General features: G+C 33.2%; 1 protein-coding gene across 3 annotated transcripts; it reads right to left on the bottom strand.

Annotated features, from left to right (window-relative positions):
• Positions 1-181: 181 nt before the first annotated feature.
• Positions 182-18,757, bottom strand: LOC108904174 (cytochrome P450 6k1). 3 transcript variants are annotated; one of them, XM_023457405.1, is made up of 6 exons: positions 11,371-11,470; positions 7,197-8,058; positions 3,521-3,733; positions 2,935-3,186; positions 1,031-1,179; positions 182-313 (listed from the first exon to the last, which is right to left on the bottom strand). In XM_023457405.1, the coding sequence occupies exons 1-6, from the start codon at positions 11,380-11,382 to the stop codon at positions 302-304; spliced, it is 1,500 nt and encodes a 499-aa protein (XP_023313173.1). In that variant the 5' UTR covers positions 11,383-11,470; the 3' UTR covers positions 182-301. The 3 variants fall into 3 exon arrangements, with proteins under 3 accessions (XP_023313173.1, XP_018562134.1, XP_018562133.1); XM_018706618.2 differs by lacking the exons at positions 182-313; positions 11,371-11,470 and adding an exon at positions 18,620-18,757 and having other exon boundaries at positions 708-1,179; XM_018706617.2 differs by lacking the exon at positions 182-313 and having other exon boundaries at positions 708-1,179; positions 11,371-11,467.
• Between the last annotated feature and the right edge of the window lie 908 nt (positions 18,758-19,665).

The raw sequence follows: 19,665 nt of genomic DNA, 5'->3' as shown, positions 1-19,665 counted from the left end.
CTGTCATTAGATCTGCATTCTGGTAAGTTTGTGGCTATTATTTTTCACTTTTTGGGGTCATACAATTCACGTTTTTATAATTACAAATAGATATACCTACTTAAAAATACAAGTGCCAAATATTAGGTTAGGTATCGAAGTTTTTATAAAAATATCTAAACTAGGAAATGAAAAAACTGTAGAAGGCTAAAAAGCTTTTATTTTCCATTCCATAACTTAATCTTACTTCTTATATACTGTATTAACATGTGTGTTTCCCTTCCCCTCGTTATTAAAAAAAAGTAAGGATTTGAAGTTATGGTCACTTGTCTACCTGCAAAACATTTAAAAAACCTCAAAACATTAAATTATATTCTTTCTATTGAAAAGTTAAAAGTATTGCTATTAGTAAGACTATTTGAGATTACAAATGGGCCAAACAAAATAATTTATTTATGGCCTCAAAATACCTTTAAGTACAATTTTATGACCCAAAATTAATACCTCTGTAAATGTTAATATTAACTACTACAGTGCAACCTCTTTAATCCGAACACCACATTGCCAGGCATTGTTCGTATTATCGAATCGTTCGGATTATCGAACATACTATAAAGATTTGATATGTAAATACATAGGTACACATTTTATTATAGCAATATAAATATAAATCATATAACATACATAAAACTTATATAAGGTAAAACATAAACATGTAGTTACATATACATATATATGTATTATTATTTTACGCTTTTCACATTTTTTATTTTTCTTACTTCCAAAAAAACTCCAAAATTGTTACCACGACACGCAACAGGTTCTTCGCTATCGGCACACAAACTGACTGCTGACTGCTGCCGACTACGCGCGTACGCGCGAAGCGATCTAGTCTTTCCTTGCCGTTCGGATTAGCTTGTGATCGGATTAACATGTGTGTTCGGATTAAAGAGGTAGCACTGTATTTATGTTCGTCTTCTAAAAGTGTTTTGAGGACTTGAGGTTTACTCTTTCCTCATAAGTTATTTGAAGTCAATTAAGCTTTTTTCACCGTCATTTTGAGTCCCTTAATGGGCATCATAAAGGGAGATTTTGGATTTAAAACCAGTGGCACAGGAGTATCTTCGCATTTTTCCACTTTGAAATACCTGAGGAAGAAGACTATTCCTACTTTAGCACAAATAAGTCCAAATCTGTCACCTGAAACGATAAAAGAAATGAAGAGATAGTGGCGGCTCTTGACTTATTCTATATCAGGGAGGGCGGAAAGATTTAGGTACAGTTTTGAAACAAAAAAAATTAAATATAATTGGTGTGAAAGTTGATTTCCACAATTCCAAATTTATAATTATATAATCGAAATAATTTCACAGAAGTTTGACAGTCTGAAAGGGCTTAAAATATTTCCTTTGATAAGCATTTGCCCTTAAGACCATTGTTTTCAGATAAAGCGTATTAAATTTTCCAAAAAAATGTACCTCTAAATATCTTCTGAAAAATTTAAGGTATTCAAACAAAATTTATTTATTTATTTACACAGTATGTATAAATAAAAAGCATTCAACGTGAAACAAGGAAATTTTAGCTCAAACTAATGGCGTAGACTCAGGCGTAGATATGAAGTATGAGCTAAAACATTATACTCAAAAAATTATGGCGCGCCACTGAAAAAAACCCATAAAAAACATCATGAAAAAATCATCAATTTTTGAAATGCAAATTTTATTTTAAATTAAAATGATCTCTTGATTTTTTTTTCATACAAATTAGCAATTTATGGAAGTAATATATTGAGATAAATTTAGAATTACCTATAGAGGGTGTTATAAGGCAACGTATCAACAATGCAGAAGCTCTGGTTTTTGAGATTTAGGCTGTTTAAGTTTAAAGAAAATACTATAGGAAATTTTAAGATAATTAGAGAATATGTAAAAAGATAAATATATTGGGGTATTTTTTAAATAAATTCCACATTTACTTTAATTTATAATCTCTATAAATCATTAATTACTAACGAAATGATAAAAGTAGTGCAAAAAATTCCAGATTATTTTTTGTTAAAATAAAATTTGTTGTTCAAAATTACAAATAAATATCTTATTTCCAGTAGTAACCATAATTTTTATGGAGAATGTAAATAGCATGGTTTATATCTACGTCAATGATTATACCATAAGTTCGATGTTTTTCTGGTTATTTTTGTTACGATCAGGTGCATAATCTGGGTGCTATGACTTAATTTTTGCAATATATTATTTTATTTGTGTAATGTCTATACAGAATCTCGTTTCAATATATTCATTTGTCAGAAGATACTTAATAAATTTCCTCATGTAAGTATTTAAAAAAACAAACCGCAAGAACAAATGATTGTTTATGAAAATATAATACTTTTAACTAGGAAAACTCTCTTTAATTTTTGACATGTTGTAACATTACATCCCGTATATTTAAATATAAATATAATTACATGGTTAAATAGTTAAAGTTTGCATTTAATTATTATGATTAATTATTAAATAACAAGATCAGATAGATAAGTAAGTTAAATGAGTTACACTTGAAAAAGCAAAAACAATTTTTTATACAGCCAAAACAAATCCTAACCCAATTGCCGTCCGATTTTATTACATGAAACTTTTTAAACTACTGCGTAGCTATATTTCTTTCCTCTTTTTTTGTTTACTATTAGTATTTGTAATTACGTACCGATAGAATGTTTTTCGCCTAGTATTGGAATCATCCAAGCAAAGTAATTAAAACTTTAATAGAATTTTTTGTCACATAATATTTGCACCAATATTTGGCGAATGATAAGTAAATATTGTAGTACATGTTACAAATTTTTAGCACCATTTTGTTAAACTTAAAAAAAATAAACAATTTTTATTATTTTAATTATCTAATTTGGAAAAGTATGAAGAAAGTGTTTCATAATGAAATATAAATCATTACCTATGCAATTTCTCGGACCCATTCCGAATGGAAGGTAGGTACAAGATTGTGAATATTTCTTGTGTCCATCCACGAATCTTTCTGGGTCGAATTTTTCTGGCTCCGGATAATATTCCGGGTCATTATGAATCCCGTCTATGGGAATCAGTATGGGAGTGTCTTTCTCAATCACTAACCCAGTTTCTTTAATGACGTAGTCTTCTTTGCACTTCCTGTTCAAAAATGGCCCGAAAGGATATCGTCTCAACGTTTCTGAAAATTGAAATTCATCCCTCATATACTCGTTTATTGAGAATCATACAAAGGTACAAAGTCTTTACAAATGATTACAAGCCATGTGACCAGTAATTTTGTTGTAAATTAAAAATGATTAAATTACATTAAAACACAACATTCTGGTTCATCGACTGTGATAGATGTAATTTTTCACAAGATTGTATTCAGCCAATCAGCGATCGCACTATCTCGAGCGTAGACGTAGACCTCGACGTAGACGTATCAATTTGTCATTATTGAATATTGGTGACGCTAAGATTTAGGGATTTTTTATTGATAAACGGAAAACAAGACTACTTTTAGTACTTACCAGAGAGTACCATATCCAGGTACTTCATTTTCTGTATATTTTCAAATGTGATATCATCATCAGTGTGGAAAGTATCATTTATTTCCTCACGCAACCTGTCTTGACAATCTGGTCGCAGACACAGTTCGTAGAGAACAAACGCCAACGCGTTGCTTGTCGTCTCGAACCCAGCAACAAAAAATGTGATGGCTTGTGAAACCATCGTGTCAGTGTCTAGAATAAAAGTCATATTATTATTGTACGGGGTGATCTATACTTTTAAATTACAGGAATAGATTCTCTGCTCTATTATTTTTCGAGACAAATGAGTTAGATCTTTTAAAAAATATCTCCTTAACTAAATTAAGATAACAGTTCACCGAGTTTGTAAATTCAATCGGTTCTTAATTGAATTCCATTAACTCGAAACGTATTGTCGGGTAAAAAAATTATAACCATTGTTATAAATACAATGCCGCCACGAAAAAATCATTAGAATAGAAACTGTTGTTTAATTTCTATGCCCATGGTTTTTTTAGATCTTTTTATAACAATGCAAATTGAACTCGAAATTGAATACATAAGGATGGAAATTTAAAATGATATATATATATATATTGTTAATATTTATGATTTTATACAAGAAAGGACGCGACCTGACAAAAATTTCTTTGTAGTAGCTGCTTCATACGTGATTAGTCTTTATCAGGGTGATAATGTCGTAGAACATAAGACGAGCGACTTGAAATTTACCGATGTTTCGAAGCCAACCAACAAAACGCTCGAAAATCATACTCCTCAGACAAATGCATCAAAGGCAGGCTACAAGCAGAAAAAGAAATCCTCGAAAATCGCGGATATTTCGAAAATCTGCTCGAAGCTCCACAAACGCTACGAACGGTCTTTTATCGTGCAACAGACCGTTCAATACAACGCACGAAGGCACCTAGATAGCCGTCATACCAGCAAAATGGCATCAGACAATTACCAAAATCACCGATCTTTCTAAAAGTTTCACCGACCTTTCGAAATCTCTACCGTCGAGCAACCAGGACAACAGGGAGTAGGCGTAGCCACCTTCGCGTCATCGGACAATGACCACGGCTTACTTCAAAGCCTCCCTGAGACCGTCGACGAGAGACAAAGGAAAAATAATTTCACCATCCTTTCGAAATTTCCAAAGAGATCGTCACCAAAGCCATCTCTCGCAAGACCTCCGAGTCGGAATTACCTAATTTATTCAGTTTCAGATAACCAACCACGACCGAGCGACCAGACCAGGCAAGAATGCAAACGTCGCCGGCCGAAACAAGGTGTCACTGAACCAATCCACGCAGCAGTAGTTCTACTGGGATTCACCCTGCCGGGAGTTGAACGCACGCCCGTGGCATTTGCAGTCTATTACCCAGTGCATAGTACCTGGTGAGATTCGAGCATTCGGCGTTCCAAAAGTCAGGACACAGTTCTTGGTGATAGTCGAACACTCGCCGTATGAAAAGAATTCGCTCCTATAGCATTCTGTACTAAAAGTATCCGTTAAATACACGATATATATTTACTTACTCTTGAGTTATTATTTCTCAGCTAAAAAATACACAAACCTCGAGCTTTAACGCTCTCGGCCAGTTCCACGCTGCACAAAGCTTTTAAAAAGCCCCAGTACCGGCACTCCAAGAAGTGAATTAAAGTAAAGTGAATTAAAAGACAGTGATTTTCAGACACTAGGGTATCAGACCCGAACCAAGTGCATATACGATGACACGAAAGCCCGAACTCCGTTTCCAAAGTCCCAAGTGGAAACCAAATTAATGAAATGCTCCAACGGCTGATTCGGTCGCAACAAACGAAACAAATAGATCGTGGAATTTCCACCTGGGCATATTGAACTCAGAACGATGGCGGAGGATCGGAAATCTCACCTCCCCTCGATGATGGCCGCAGGGCCGTACATCAAGAGGGAGAGGAACGAGATGCCGGAGAACTCTCCAGCCCCCGCGCTGGCAAGAGGGACTCTGAACAACCCGATCCTTCCCGTCCCATCATACGGGTCTTCAACCCAATGATGATGCTCATGGGAGAAGCTGGCCGATCTCAACAGCCGGGACCAACCCAGGAAGCAACCAACACACAACCACGACATGGCGCCCAACGTGGGGCCATGTTTCGGGACGAAATTAATTTCAATATATCAGCTGTGTGTTATTATATTAAATATATTTAGTCATATCACCTATGACATACTGAGGACCAATAAGTCCGAAACCAGTCTATGTCTGGTGGGTTAAACTGACGAACGATCCTAGCTGTTGTACTAGGTGTTGCGAGTATAATCCAATGCTGGTCGGGGCATGTAGCCCGCGGGGTAGTTGTTTCTCGCAACACTGGAAATTCATATCATTTTTAGTTTTATTTTGGATAATACTAGCTGTTCACTAGATTATGTCGTTCCATAAGTCATTACTAGTTAGGGCATGTAGCCCATAGAGTTGTTCACAACATCAGTAGTCTGTGAGGTTAGATATCTTTTGCATACTAGATTTCTGGTGTCGAAGAACATTGTTTCACTTATTTGACAAGATTTTTTTTTATTTTGAATTTGTTTAATACCTTTTAAAATAGAATAAGTTTTGTCTTAATGTGACAAAAGTGTCAATTAAAGAAGCTTCGGAAGAACTTCATTGAAGGTTCAGCACAGAAAAAGGTGAGGGTGAGAACTTAGTAGACTCTGCAAAGATGTGTATACAGATGAATCTTCTCCTTTGGGAATCAGTTTTTTTTAAATAAACTGCAGGAGCAGCAATGAGTTTACCTTTGGCTCTGAAGTTTTGATAAATATTTGCATGGGGCACTTTGAGATGAAAGCCCTGGAGTGAGTAAATTTAAAATTGAAATATTAACTATTACGATGACGATACATTCATTACCTGACTACGCGGATATAATAACAGAAGGATGAACTTCATCAATAGACTACATTACCCTGACCAAGGAGCTGGAAGAAAATGGTACCCTGCCATTGCTAGATATTTGTCAAGAGAAAATCTGACGGCACCCTGAGACACAGGGTTTACAGAAAACTAACCTACATGGAGAGGAATCTGCTGCATCCGACAAAGAAACAAGGTATTGTCAACATCATAACGCCTGAAGAACGTACCACCTGCAAACCAGAAAATTGAACGAAGAACTGTCAGAAGAAATCAAAATATTAAACAAACCAACAATAGGAAGGTGAGGAGTATCTGGCAACAACCGATAATACAAACAACCTCATATAAGGACGTATATAAATGTACACAGCAAATATAAATACCAGCCAGAGAACTTAATTCCAGCTCCAGAATTTCCCCTGAAAAAGAAACCGGTATGTCTCTCGAAACATCATGAAACCGGCCGATGTTAGTTTCGTTCTCGAAACATGTAAATGCCACTAATTCAGTAAATTGTATCTTTACTTAGTTAAGTCACATGTTTCATCAATCTATGTCAAATATACCAGAGATATTTGCACAAATGTGTTTTTATAATTTTAATACCTCGAAAACTAAATTAAAAGTTTATAGCGCAAAGTACACTTATTTTCCAATATGTAATCGAGTCCTGCAATTTTAAAATTAAGTCACAATGTATCGCATTTGCGATTGGACGATTTTGAGAACAATGCTTTAGACTAAAAAAAAATTATAAACGTACTTACCAAAATGTGTATTGTCGCTTAAATTATCCCTCACTTGCAGCAACAACTCAACAAAGTCGTTCCTCCTCATATTCATATTTTTCCGTTTGCTGAGTGTGTCGTGTAAGATTCGTTGTAAGAAGCTAGTATCTAGCATCTTCAGCTTAAACCAAGAGACAAACTTAGGCACAAAGAAATAACTGAACAAACAGAACGAAGTATATACGTCGAAGTCCAACATCTTCCTACTGAATATCCTGAACTCCGAGTCCTTCTCTCCGAATGAATTGATTTCTAAGCCGAAGAAACAGGATGCCACCAGGTCGGTCATATATTTCGCGGAGACTTCTTTGATCTCCAGAATGTCTCCGTCGTGTTTGTCGAGGAAAATTATCATTTCTCTGCAACACTGTTTCATTATAGGGAACATTAATTTCAATTTTCCTGAAGTGAAAATCGGGGTTAGTTTATTTCTGATGTCCTTCCAGTCAGGGTTTCTTAAAATGAAGAGGCTATTCCCTGAGATTGCGTCCGCATTTTTGTCACAAGCGAATGTCCTGTCGTCGAAGTTGGTGAAATCCCTGATGGTGATGGTTTTGATTATGTTGGGATTTCTCAGGACCAAGTAAGGCTTTCCCATTATGTAAATACCGAAATATGGCGTGTTGTACTTTTTGTACAAGTGTCCCAGGTGTTTCCCTACATGCCTCTGTCCTTTAAATACCTCCCATAAACTACCCGCTAAAAATACTGGTTTTTCGAAAGGAACGCCTCTTTTTTTCCAATAGTCATGATTTCGTGTGGAATATCGATATACAAGATAGAATAATACAGCTAGTAGGACTAGAGTTTGCCAGTTTGGAAACAGGTGTTTCAGAATTACCTAAAACAAAAATACTTTCGTAAATAAAAGAAATATTCACAAATAGGTCAAGTTAATTATTTTTTTTTTATTTCTCAAAGAAGTGTCAATAATTAATTTTGTAGTTATCTACAAACAAAAAGTAGTGGCAAATTGGGGCTATTTTGTGACTAAATAATGTGTCAAAGAATGTAGAAGTTATGTTTTTATATTATATTCTACGGCTATATTCTTATCTCTTTATTTATAACATTGTTGGCGATTTTAAATAAAATCGAAAAGTTTGCCTTGCCCTTTTTCGATCATATCACTTTAATTATAGCATTTGCAGGGCATAAAAACTATTTTACTGATATTCTATTGTGTAACATGACCGTTTTGCAACGCATATTGCAAATTTTTGATTTTTCAAATTCTCACATTTAATGTAGAGATGTCCCATATTTCATCGTATTTATAACAACAAAAATTCTATTCTGTAGGTAAGTTTATTATCTGTTAACTTTACTTGTACGTATATTAATAGAAGTTCTTCGCATTTGCACTCGCGAATATCAACTTGAAATATTTGCAATCTTATTTTTATTCGCGAATATTGAAAGTCTTGCATCCAGAACAACTATAATTTTAAAGATGTCCAAGTTTCACCATAGGTGGGATGTGCAGTGGCAAAATTTACAAGGGACCTGCGGAGCTCATTTCGTTATAGGAACTCATAGAGTAAACGTACATTTTCGCAAAAAGAAAAGAAGCTCACATCAATAATAGTGATAGAGCATAAAGAAGGAATGAATAAATAAAATAATGAATAAATAAATAGATCTTATGTAAAATTATGTTTAATACATTTAAAGGTATAGCGGGTAATATATACAGGGTGACATGGAAAAAAGTGCAATCATAGCACCACATGATAGAGGACCGAAAAACATAAAAAGTTCCTATACACTTATGTCTAAATTTCTTTTGTTTTCGAGATACAGTGTTAAAGGAATTTTTGAAAATATTGATTTCTTTTTATTACTTCCGATTAAGTGGAGGGAATGTACTGACAATTGGTACATAATATCATCTACATGTTGCCAATAAATAATTCATATTAAAAGTTCATCTCAATGTTTGTATCATATTTTGCAAGGTTTCCCTACAAAAAAATTTTCACTTGACATAAAATCCATGTCCATGTTCCTCAAATAGCGGTCACTTGCAATATTGTATACTGGGTAAATGATCTTCTAATAAGTGATGAGCTTTTTGAAAATGGAAGGAGTAAAAAAGCTATTCCATAAGGACTTGTCTGACTGACTCGCGGTTTACATTTTATACAGCAAAACTTATTTTTCTGGTATTTATTTCTGGATTATTTTCTACCGTTTGCAAAACAACTTCTTCGTTATTAACAGTACGATTGAGTATTAATTTATTAATTGATTTAAGTATAGTGAGCCCTCTAACTCCGCCACTAGTTGGCAACCTGTAGAGGACATTATATACCAATTGTCAGTACATTCCCTCCACTTAATCGGAAATAATAAAAAAAAAATATTTTCCAAAATTTCTTTAAACACTCTGTATCTCGAAAACAAAAGAAATTTAGACATAAGTGAATAGGAACTTTTTATAAGTTTTGAGGTTCTCTACAATATTGCACTTTTTTCCATGTCACCCTGTATATATCAGTATTTTACTTATTTTCGCTTTCTTTCTCGATTATACTCCCATCTCGATCCTCTAAGACTGGTTTGGAAAAATATTCTAATATTAAACCTAAGTATTACCACTGTGACTATGTTGGGTGCCAGGGCATAAAGGCATTTGTGGAAATGAGAAAGCGGATGAACTTGCTAGGAAAGGATCCGAAACTGAGTTCATTGGCCCGGAGCCCTTCTGTGGCACATCTCCCAGTGTGGTCGGGCGGGTTCTGGGCAAATGGACTGAGACAGAACATAGGAAATACTGGACTTCAAGGCCAGGACATAGACATTCTAAGGAGCTCATGGAGTATCCTTCTAAGGAAAGAGCGCATGATTTACTGAGCTTGAACAGAATCCGGCTCAGGATGCAATGTTACAAATGATTTCCACGATTTAAAAGTGGTCATCAGTCAATTGAAGATGATCCTCGGTCAGGAAAGTCTTGGACTTCAACTGATGACTCCCACATTCAGAAAATCAAAGATCTGGTGCGTGTTAATCGCCGATTGGCTGTCAGAGAAATTAGTATCTCAATTGGGTCATACCATGAAATTTTGAAAAATTGAACATGTACCGAGTTGCAGCAAAATTTGTTCCTTGTTTGATGACCGAACAATGGAGAGATAATCGTGTGGAGTTTGTCGGCAATTCCTTGAACAATCCAATGACTATGAAACATTAATTCAATCATCACAATTGGCAAAGGATCTCCACACCCAAAGAAAGTGCGTCAGTCTCGATCCAATGCTCATTGTTTTTTTTTTCGACTTTAATGGAATAGTGCATTTTGAATTTTTGCCAAATGTGTACTATCAAGGCCTTTTACTATGGTTACGTCCGCAAAAAGAGACCAGAGTTGTGGGAACACAACTCATAGTTCTTGCAGCATGACAAGGTGCTGCACACTCAGCTTTGTCAATTCGTCAGATTTGTGCCAAAAAACAGGTTACTATCCTGCCTTACACTCCTTACTGGCCAGACCTGGCTCCTTGCGTTTTTTTTTTTCTTATTTCCGAAATTAAAATCAGTGTTGAAAGGACTGAAGACATAAAAGCAAATTCGTCACATACTTTAAATGTCATTTCAAATGAAGCTATCCAGGACTACTTCGCGAAATGGGAACACTGCTAGGAAAAGTGTATGAATAGGGGATGGGAGGACTTTGAAGGAGACAAGGACCAATAAGATAGCCCCATAAAAAATGTCGTGATCTGGATGACTGACCATGATATGGTAACAATCGTCGTTGGATGTTGTCTTAAAAAATGGTTTTTATTACCTGCCATAAAAAATAAAATAATTCTGGTTCAAAACAATCCTATTACCGTATTTTGATCTAAGATGTGCAGTGCAATGAATTTTATTGTAACACATTATTTCCTTGATAACTATTTTTATGTGAAATATATTAAAACTTTTTTTTTGAGTTTTAAATATATATTATATACTATTCAGTAAGGCATCTTAAACATTACAACATAGCACCATTTTAAAGTACTTGAGACTACTATTTTTATATTTAATTTGAACTAGCTTTACCCTTAATGTCTCTTTAAGTAGATAACGTTAAAGTTCATGAACGAATAAAAAATAATTTTTAGAACAGCGTAATATATAATATTATATAAATTAAACTTACCCAATAAGCCATCGTTAAAAAGCCTTTAATTTCACCGTATACACCAGCACATCTCTTTGGAAGCAAATTATATTGTTTAATTTTATATTAACAAGAACAATAACGTTTAAGTGAAGGAGGATGTGTCCACTCTACAATAGACATTAATCATGCGTAATAAGATCATCTCAATATTAATTCTACATTACAGCGAGGGAGACTGGGATGCTGAAAAATATGGCCTTGCGTATTTCAAAATTAAACTTAGCAATTTTAGGTAATGACAGCGTCAGCAGTTTACGAAAATTACCTAACTAAGGACAGTGTGGGCCGGGTTCCTTCGTTCATCTCGTATTTAATTTAATATCGTGCAGAAACTGCTACCAAAATAAAAAATCGTAACCCGTTTGCAAAATTGGTGTACGGTTTTATATTATTTTTTAAGAGACCCTTCTCTTGTACGAGTTAGAGCCTGAGGTGATGTTAATATTTGGTGACTTTCTGCATGTTAAAGAGTGGCCAACAAGATTGTGCTAGATTACAAATTTTTATGTCCCATGAGGCAGTTAAAAAAATTAAGACAATTATGTAAATTAAGATCGTGGCGTATTAAGCATTTTGCTCGGAATTTTGTGAATGGCAGGGCAAGTGAATAATCTTCATGTTGGTCACTAATGATGCACCTTAGAAATATACTGGCTGTTTTAAATGAAACAGCACAAGTGTTCCAGGCATTTTTAAGACCGGAATAAGATAATTGGGCCTCCTTCATTTGTAAGTTACAGGGTGTTTTTTTTTTTCACAAAAAAACATACAATTTTAGATACAATGTCACTAAGAATAAAAAAGACATTGGAGTAGACATTTTAAATTTTCTGAGGGTTAGCAAGGAGCAAGTTTAGTGTGTCATACTGAAGAAAATCAGATATACGCAAAAGGCATCAACAAATAAGGCAAAATCTAGTTTACGTAAAATAGGTAAAACAATTTGATTTTGTATAATTTTAAAAGAAATTTTACAACAATGGGATTAAAACTATCACGTAAACGTTATACTAATTTCAAGAAAGTGTTCTAAGAATAATATGCAATATACAGGGTGTTCCATTTAAAAAATCATATTTGGGCTAGATTTATATGTTAAATGTTCAATCATCTTTAAAAGCATTATAAAATTCAGAAAAACGACTGGCTACAAATTTTTTTAATTATAACTTTTAAAAATTGAGAAAATGTGCAGTTAACACACTGTAAAAAAAATCGGTGTGATTGAAAGCAATTCGGAGAGAATCCATTAAGTGAAATTATTGAGTTCATTTTCACTCAATATTGGGCATTTTGATCATTTTACTCATTTGTGATTATATTTAAACTAAAACTGAGCACTTCCACTCAAATATAGGTACCTACTCCTTAAATAAATTCTTCTCGTTAACTCGTATTTGGTGCACTTGTACCTAAATCAGAGTAAATGTCCTCAGTACTGAGTGAGTTTAAATGTATATTAATTTCGAGTAATTTGACGCCGTGAAGATGGCACCACTTACATATTGCTTCTATCACACTTGATAGGGGTCCATTAGATGCTACAGAAAAGCGTGATCGCCTGGAGAATAGGCCTTAGCCGGCGGTAACGAGTCTATCAGCTGGCGGGTCTCAGCTAGCGGGTCTCAGCCAGGACAGGAGGAGGCCGCGCGAAGTGAATTAATTTCAGCACTGTATATCCTAATTAATCATTTCTGAGTGATTTTTTTTACATTCAATATTTAGTCAATTAGAAACCAAGTCTGAGTAAAAAATTACTCAATAATAGTTAAATTAGAATCATATTAGAGAAAAAGTCAACTATAAATTGGTAATATACTCAGAATAGAGTCAAAAGTCGCTTAAATGATAGCAGTAACCCGGATTGAGTAAAACTCGCCCATTTCCGATGCAATAGTTTCATTCAGTTGTACTTACACTAACAGAGTGAAAATTTCACTCAATCGGGTGTGGACACTATTGAGTAAAATTGAGTGAAATTTAAGTGAATTTTTTTACAGTGCAATATAATAGATAAACCCTATAAAGAAGTTCCTAATACTTTTCGGAAAGAGATGAAATACTAGTAAGTGTATACAAAAATTTGACTAGCAATTTCTTCCTTGATTTTTATCAAAATTTTTGTTCGCATTTGTTTATATTAAAAAATTCTATAGGTTTTAGAATGTGCAATTTTTAAATTAAAACATATTACTTAAAAAATTTTAAAAATTTAAAAATTCGTTTGTAAACAAAGACAGTTCTATTTTCAAATTTAGAGTGAATCAATATCACTTCTTGCTAAACTTTGCACTAAGTATCTACTTCATTTACAACCATTATACATGGTGTTTGTAAATAAGTGCGAAATATTTTAGGGGGTGGTTGCCGAAGTTATTTTATGAAAAAAAGTTTATATAGGTTTATATAGGTCAAAATATGCTTCGTTTCCGAGATACAGAGTGTTTAAATTTATTTTTATGAATTATTTCAGAGTTTTAAAGATATTGACTCGAAATTTAATGGTTGTATTTTATTTAGAAATATTGACATCAACCTATTAGATAATGTAGATCTATAGAAATTAAAAATACACAACTTGCAATAAAATATGTTTTATTTTTTTCCTCAAAAATGGTGCATCCTATCAAAAAAATTGGAGAGATCAATTTCATTCAGAATTGATGGTGGATTTCTAAAAAAATATCAAAACTGGAGAAAGTCAGTGGCGTACTATTTTTTATTAAAAAAGGTTGTGGCATTCTCGTGCGTACGAACGCCACTGGTGCGAGAAATATTCGGATCACCCCAAAAAATGCCCTCCAAAGCGTTTTCAAATTTCGAGTCAATATCTTTAAAACTCTGAAATAATTAATAAAATATTTAAATTTAAACACTCTGTATCTCGAAAACGAAGCATATTTCGACGTTTAAATAAACTTTTTTTTCACAAAATAACTTCGGCAACCACCCGCTAAAATATTTCGCACATATTTACAAACACCCTGATATATAAATAAATATAATAGGGTAGTTTAATTTTAAGTACTATTAAAAGAATGTGCTAAACATTATTTTTTATAGTAATTTTTCAATTATTTTTTCATTAAAATTTCGAATTTCCCGCGCCACTGATTTTTCAATAGTTAGCATTGCAAGTGCTGTTAATGCGTCGTTGCAGTCAAATTTAAACTTAAAAGAAACACACACGAAACAATACATAGATATCAAATTACGTTTAATTAGAAAAGAAAGAGGTGAACAGCTATTATTCCCCAACATGTAAATATGCGCTACTCCCACTCCTTCTTTTACTGCTGCGCGACAGTAACCGTGACCACCATTGTAAACACTATACAGATTTGGGGGCGAACTACGAGGAGTCCACGTATTCAACGTTTTGTTAGGTTATGTTGTGAGCGAATTGTTTGTTTTACCGAATTTATAGAAAGATTAAAAAGAAACATAAATAAATTTAGCCAGCCCAAATAATCAAGTAATTAATTAAAATAAGATGATCTCTGATTTATTAAAATCAAAACTAAATTAAAAACATTTATTGTAATAAACTTACATTACCTATATAACGAAAATGTAATAGGTTAAGCAATTGACAGGTGGTCGTTCAAGGCATACACATCTGAAATGAATAGAGAAAAATATCTGAGTAACCAATTCACCAAAACGTCAGTAGAAATTACTATAATCATTTATGTGATCAAAAGAAACTGATTCTGGAGACAATGAAACTCTTCTGGGTCATTGGTATTAGGGGTCAACTCGCGAAATACCTCTCCGGAAGGACAGTAAGCTAGATCAGAGTATCTACCATGGTAAACAGTGTAACAGCATGCATTCACTAAAGTACTAAGGGTCAACGCGCATAGTACCCACCCTGTATAACTAGCAAGAGTACGAAGGGTCAACTCGCGACGTACTCGGATAACATTATCTCACATTCATAGTAAGAATAAATAAATTAATAGATCTTAGGTATAATTCTGATACAGAAATAGAAACAATAAAACAGGTAAAATTGGTCACCCCGTGAGATAAACTCACCTGACAATTACTGCAAAGTACAACCACAACACAGCACAGCTAATGTCTACACCAAAACAGACCACTAATGAATAAAGAAAAGGAAACGCAACTTTCATAAGGNGGGGCCCAGCCAGGACAAAAGGAGGTCCCACAAAGCGCCTACACCGGCCGCATTTGCGGTCGGGGTAGACGACGGATGGGGCCCACCTACGAAGGCTGTCCAGGCCTACACGAGATGAGGCAGGATAAAGAGGGATAATCCCCCTCGATCCCAAATCATTGAGGCCAATTTCTAGCCATGAAATAATGGCAGCGAACTCGCGACGTACTCGGATAACATTATCTCACATTCATAGTAAGAAATTTATAGATTAATAGATCTTAGGTATAATTCTGATACAGAAATAGAAACAATAAAACAAGTAAAATTGGTCACCCCGTGAGGTAAACTCACCTGACAATTACTGCAAACACAACACAACACAGCTAATGTCTACACTAAAACAGACCACCAATGAATAAAGAAAAGGAAACGCAACTTTCATAAGGCATGAAAGAATATATTGTAAGCAGTTCTGATAAGTCATCAATAGCCAAAATAAAATAGCTCAACTCTATCGTTAGAAAAATAAACGTTTGCGTTTCAGTTATTCAGCTGTACATGTTTTGGTTCGCATTTCTTAGAAATGTTTTCTCATAAATAAAATAATTAATGGTCAATAATAATTATGTCTTACAGTTTTTCAAATGAATTTTGCGAGTTAAATTGACTGCACATTATAAATTTAATAGTTCCTTTTTTATGTGTTTTATAAGGTTGATATATTTAATTACATAGATGACACATTAAACTAAATTTTAAATTAAATTTGTTTACTATGGAAATTTCTACGGGGGACAGCGCCCTAGTGTTCGCCCCCACACCAGCCGCCACTGAACAAATCTCAGAAATATACGTATAAACTAAACTTTAAATACTTAACATAAGCCGAGGTGTAAGGTCTGCTGATTCTGCTTTTTGTTATATAAAAATTACGTTTTAACTGCCATTAGTAATTTGATATTTGTTTTATTATTTCTAGCACGTATATAATTTGAGATGTTTACCAAAACTTCCCACACGTATATTCACGTGTAGGAATATATGCAAAAACGTCCCCGTTTTTTCTGATATTTAAAGAAACTACTAAATATTAATTAAGTTAATTAGTATTTAATCTCATTTTATATTCATATAATTGAATAGAAATTATACTTATAAGAAGCAAATATATTTGCGGTACCTAAATATTTACTATAAAACGATTAGAAGGATAAAAGGTCCATGAGTATTATACGTATTCATTCAATACCTACAAATAACTAAACAATTTAATCTCACCGTTGTTTGTTTATCATTATTAGTTTTAATTAAACTTACCCAAGAGATTAAACCGTGAAACTTATACGCGGTTAAGAAACAATTTAGCTGAAACTAATGGTAAATGGTAAGTACTGGATCTATGGAATAACAAAACTATGAGTTTTGGATATAGCTACCTACATTGCAGTCCGCAATGAATTCAATTGGTTATTTTTTTTTACTTGACACTCGGTAAATACACTAATGTCATAAGTTCATATTTATAATATGTGGTGAACATGTATTTTTTTTATCTAAAATGTTGTTGCAGAGTTCATTCATACTAAGAAAATATTACACTTATTAATAATTACTTTATCAACGAGTATATTACACTATACCGAACGTTTCTAGTTTATTGTCTACATTATCAGTATAATATCTTGCGATATTTTTATTTTGGATATTATTTTCTATTACCTCATTTACCTTAATAATAATTATAGGTAGGGTAAATCATTTATGGTTGTTATTATTGTTTTCATTATATATTTTTTTAAATATATGTTTTATATTAATGACTGACCTTTAATCCTAATATTGGTAGTAAGTACTTACAAAAATAATTATTTATTAATAAGGTTATAAAGTTTGAACAAACTTTTAAGCATTAATTAATTAATGTGTTTATTTAAATGTATCCCTAGAATTACTCAATAAATTTCATTTGATTTTACTACATTGTTAATAAATGGCAAAACCCATACAAGGCTCTTCAGAATAACGTACCACAAAATCTGGAAGCATTGTAATAATAATACATATTAAATAAAATCTTTTTCCTACGGGCTATAAGGTCTTTTGTCTTCAGGATTAAGGGTGTTTATTGAAATTTAGCAAGGCCAAAATAGTTTTGAAACAAATTTGAGATCCTTGATAAAACTTTCTCATATAATTTTTAGTTCTATAGAAATAATGTATTCTTGTCAAAATTTGTTAAACAGTTTAATTTTCGAAAAAGAGCGCAAAAATTGTAGATGGATCCGTTACGTTTTTTCTTCAAAACGTGTCATTTTAGACTAGGGACGCTAGATCTATTTAAATGAAGCGCTATAAAGATGTTTTATAGATGTTAACTCGTTTTTCAATCCCGCTTGGATTCTTAAACGAGTTAATATGTATAAAATATTATTAGGCATCATTTAAATAAAGTGAGAACTAGCATTCCACAGGCCGGTCTTTATTTAAAAATCGGATATCGCCTCTAATTATTTCTCTCTTGACACTTCTACAATTACTTTGTTATTTTACTATTTTTTGTTTTATGAAAATGATTTAGTTTGCGTAATTGTATAATAGGTATTATTTTATTTTCTATTTAGCGAATTTTGATAAGGGTACGTCTCTCGGAATAAAAAAAATGCGAATAAAAAATAAGAACCCCAAAATTTTAACTTAAAAAATTGTAACCTAATGTACTGTATACTTATTTAAAAACTATTCGAGCCAGGCTATTTAGTGCCTCTCGAATCATGTATCTACTAAATTTAGTATGTCAATTAGGTACCTAGACCTACTTCTTGTTTTAAATTTGGTATAATGATTTCATTTTTGCATAACTAGACTTTGGTTTTTACACGAGTTGCCAGCTTTTGAGTATTTATTCCTATAAGAAGTAGTATTTTATTCAAAAAATGTTTTATTTTTATATACTCTTACAATATCTTGCAAAAAAAATATTTCCATAAAAAATTTTGACGTGCCATTAAGCTCTTAAGAGAATAACGAGAAAAATAGAGCGAATTTTCAAATTTGTGTGGTTTCAAAAATAATGACTAATTGAACAAATTGATCACTTACCCACAACATTTTGCCTTCGTTTTAGCCTCATACATTTTAATTAAAATAGCACGTCTACAACGTTTTTAATATGCGATCAGTACAAAAAAAAAACGATGTTCCCGCTAAGAAAACGTAACTAACAGTGATTGGCTATTGGCTTTATGGCTTTGCATGTTACACAAACTAGGATGGGCAGGGGAACTCCGAGGCGGACGTTTCTTGTTGTATAGGGTGGGGGAAAGCATCGCGCGACTGAAGAGGCACAATTTTTTTTCGGGGACAAATTCAATGATGAATTGTGCTAATAAAGTTTGAATGCAACTACCTCCAAAACCGTGAAAAACAGACCAATAATCTTCAGTTATATTTTTGAGGTAAGTTGATTTTACTGGATGAGGAATATCTTTGGAATATTAAACTATATCAAATAAATTCAAAAAATTTTTCAAAACATCCCATCAAGTGGAGTTAAACCTTCGGTACCAAAAATTTAGGTATTGGGAGAAACAATTCCTCTATGCGCCCCAACACCAACAGTATCTAGTAAACAGGTAGTCATTAATAATTGTCTAAAATAAAAATTAAAAATGTCTCAATAGTATTAATACAAAAACACATACCTGACGTACAGAAATTATTCAACAATTTAATGTTTTAACGCAATATCTTGTATTCTGGTTGTTCTAAGATCACCTTCGATAAAGACCAACATGTAAAAATAGTCACAATAGATAATGATAATATAATTATAACGAGCGTTCAAATAAAAACGTGGTCGAAGTTGGCTCTGACACATTGGATGTAGGGAGTAGCCTATAGCGACCAACTTAACCTCATTTCTCAACGAGCTGTATAGCAGCTGTCAGTTTCAATAACGTTAATGACTATATAACTTTATTTTAAAGAATAATCGTGATAACAATAACAAACAATTAAAGGAGCTGCGGAAAGTGTCCCCCTCCTTGTTATAACAATAAATTAAAGCAGCTGCTGAAAGTGTCCCCCTCCTTGTTCCAAGCACTTTTCACACCTGTTCCTCAAAGAATTAAAGACATTTTCTAAGA

Source organism: Anoplophora glabripennis, unplaced genomic scaffold (genome assembly GCF_000390285.2).
Source record: "Anoplophora glabripennis isolate ALB-LARVAE unplaced genomic scaffold, Agla_2.0 scaffold137, whole genome shotgun sequence".
Classification (NCBI taxonomy): Eukaryota; Metazoa; Arthropoda; class Insecta; order Coleoptera; family Cerambycidae; genus Anoplophora; species Anoplophora glabripennis.
Note: the sequence above shows the minus strand (reverse complement) of the source record. Positions and strands in the feature narration are given on the sequence as shown.

Bases quoted from the DNA above. Each gene is read 5' to 3' on its own strand.
- LOC108904174 (XM_018706617.2), bottom strand. The intron at 3,734-7,196 runs GTAAGTACGTTT...CTTTTATTCTAG, and splicing joins AAGCGACAATACACATTTTG to ACACTGACACGATGGTTTCA. The intron at 3,187-3,520 runs GTAAGTACTAAA...TTCAATTTTCAG, and splicing joins CCTGGATATGGTACTCTCTG to AAACGTTGAGACGATATCCT.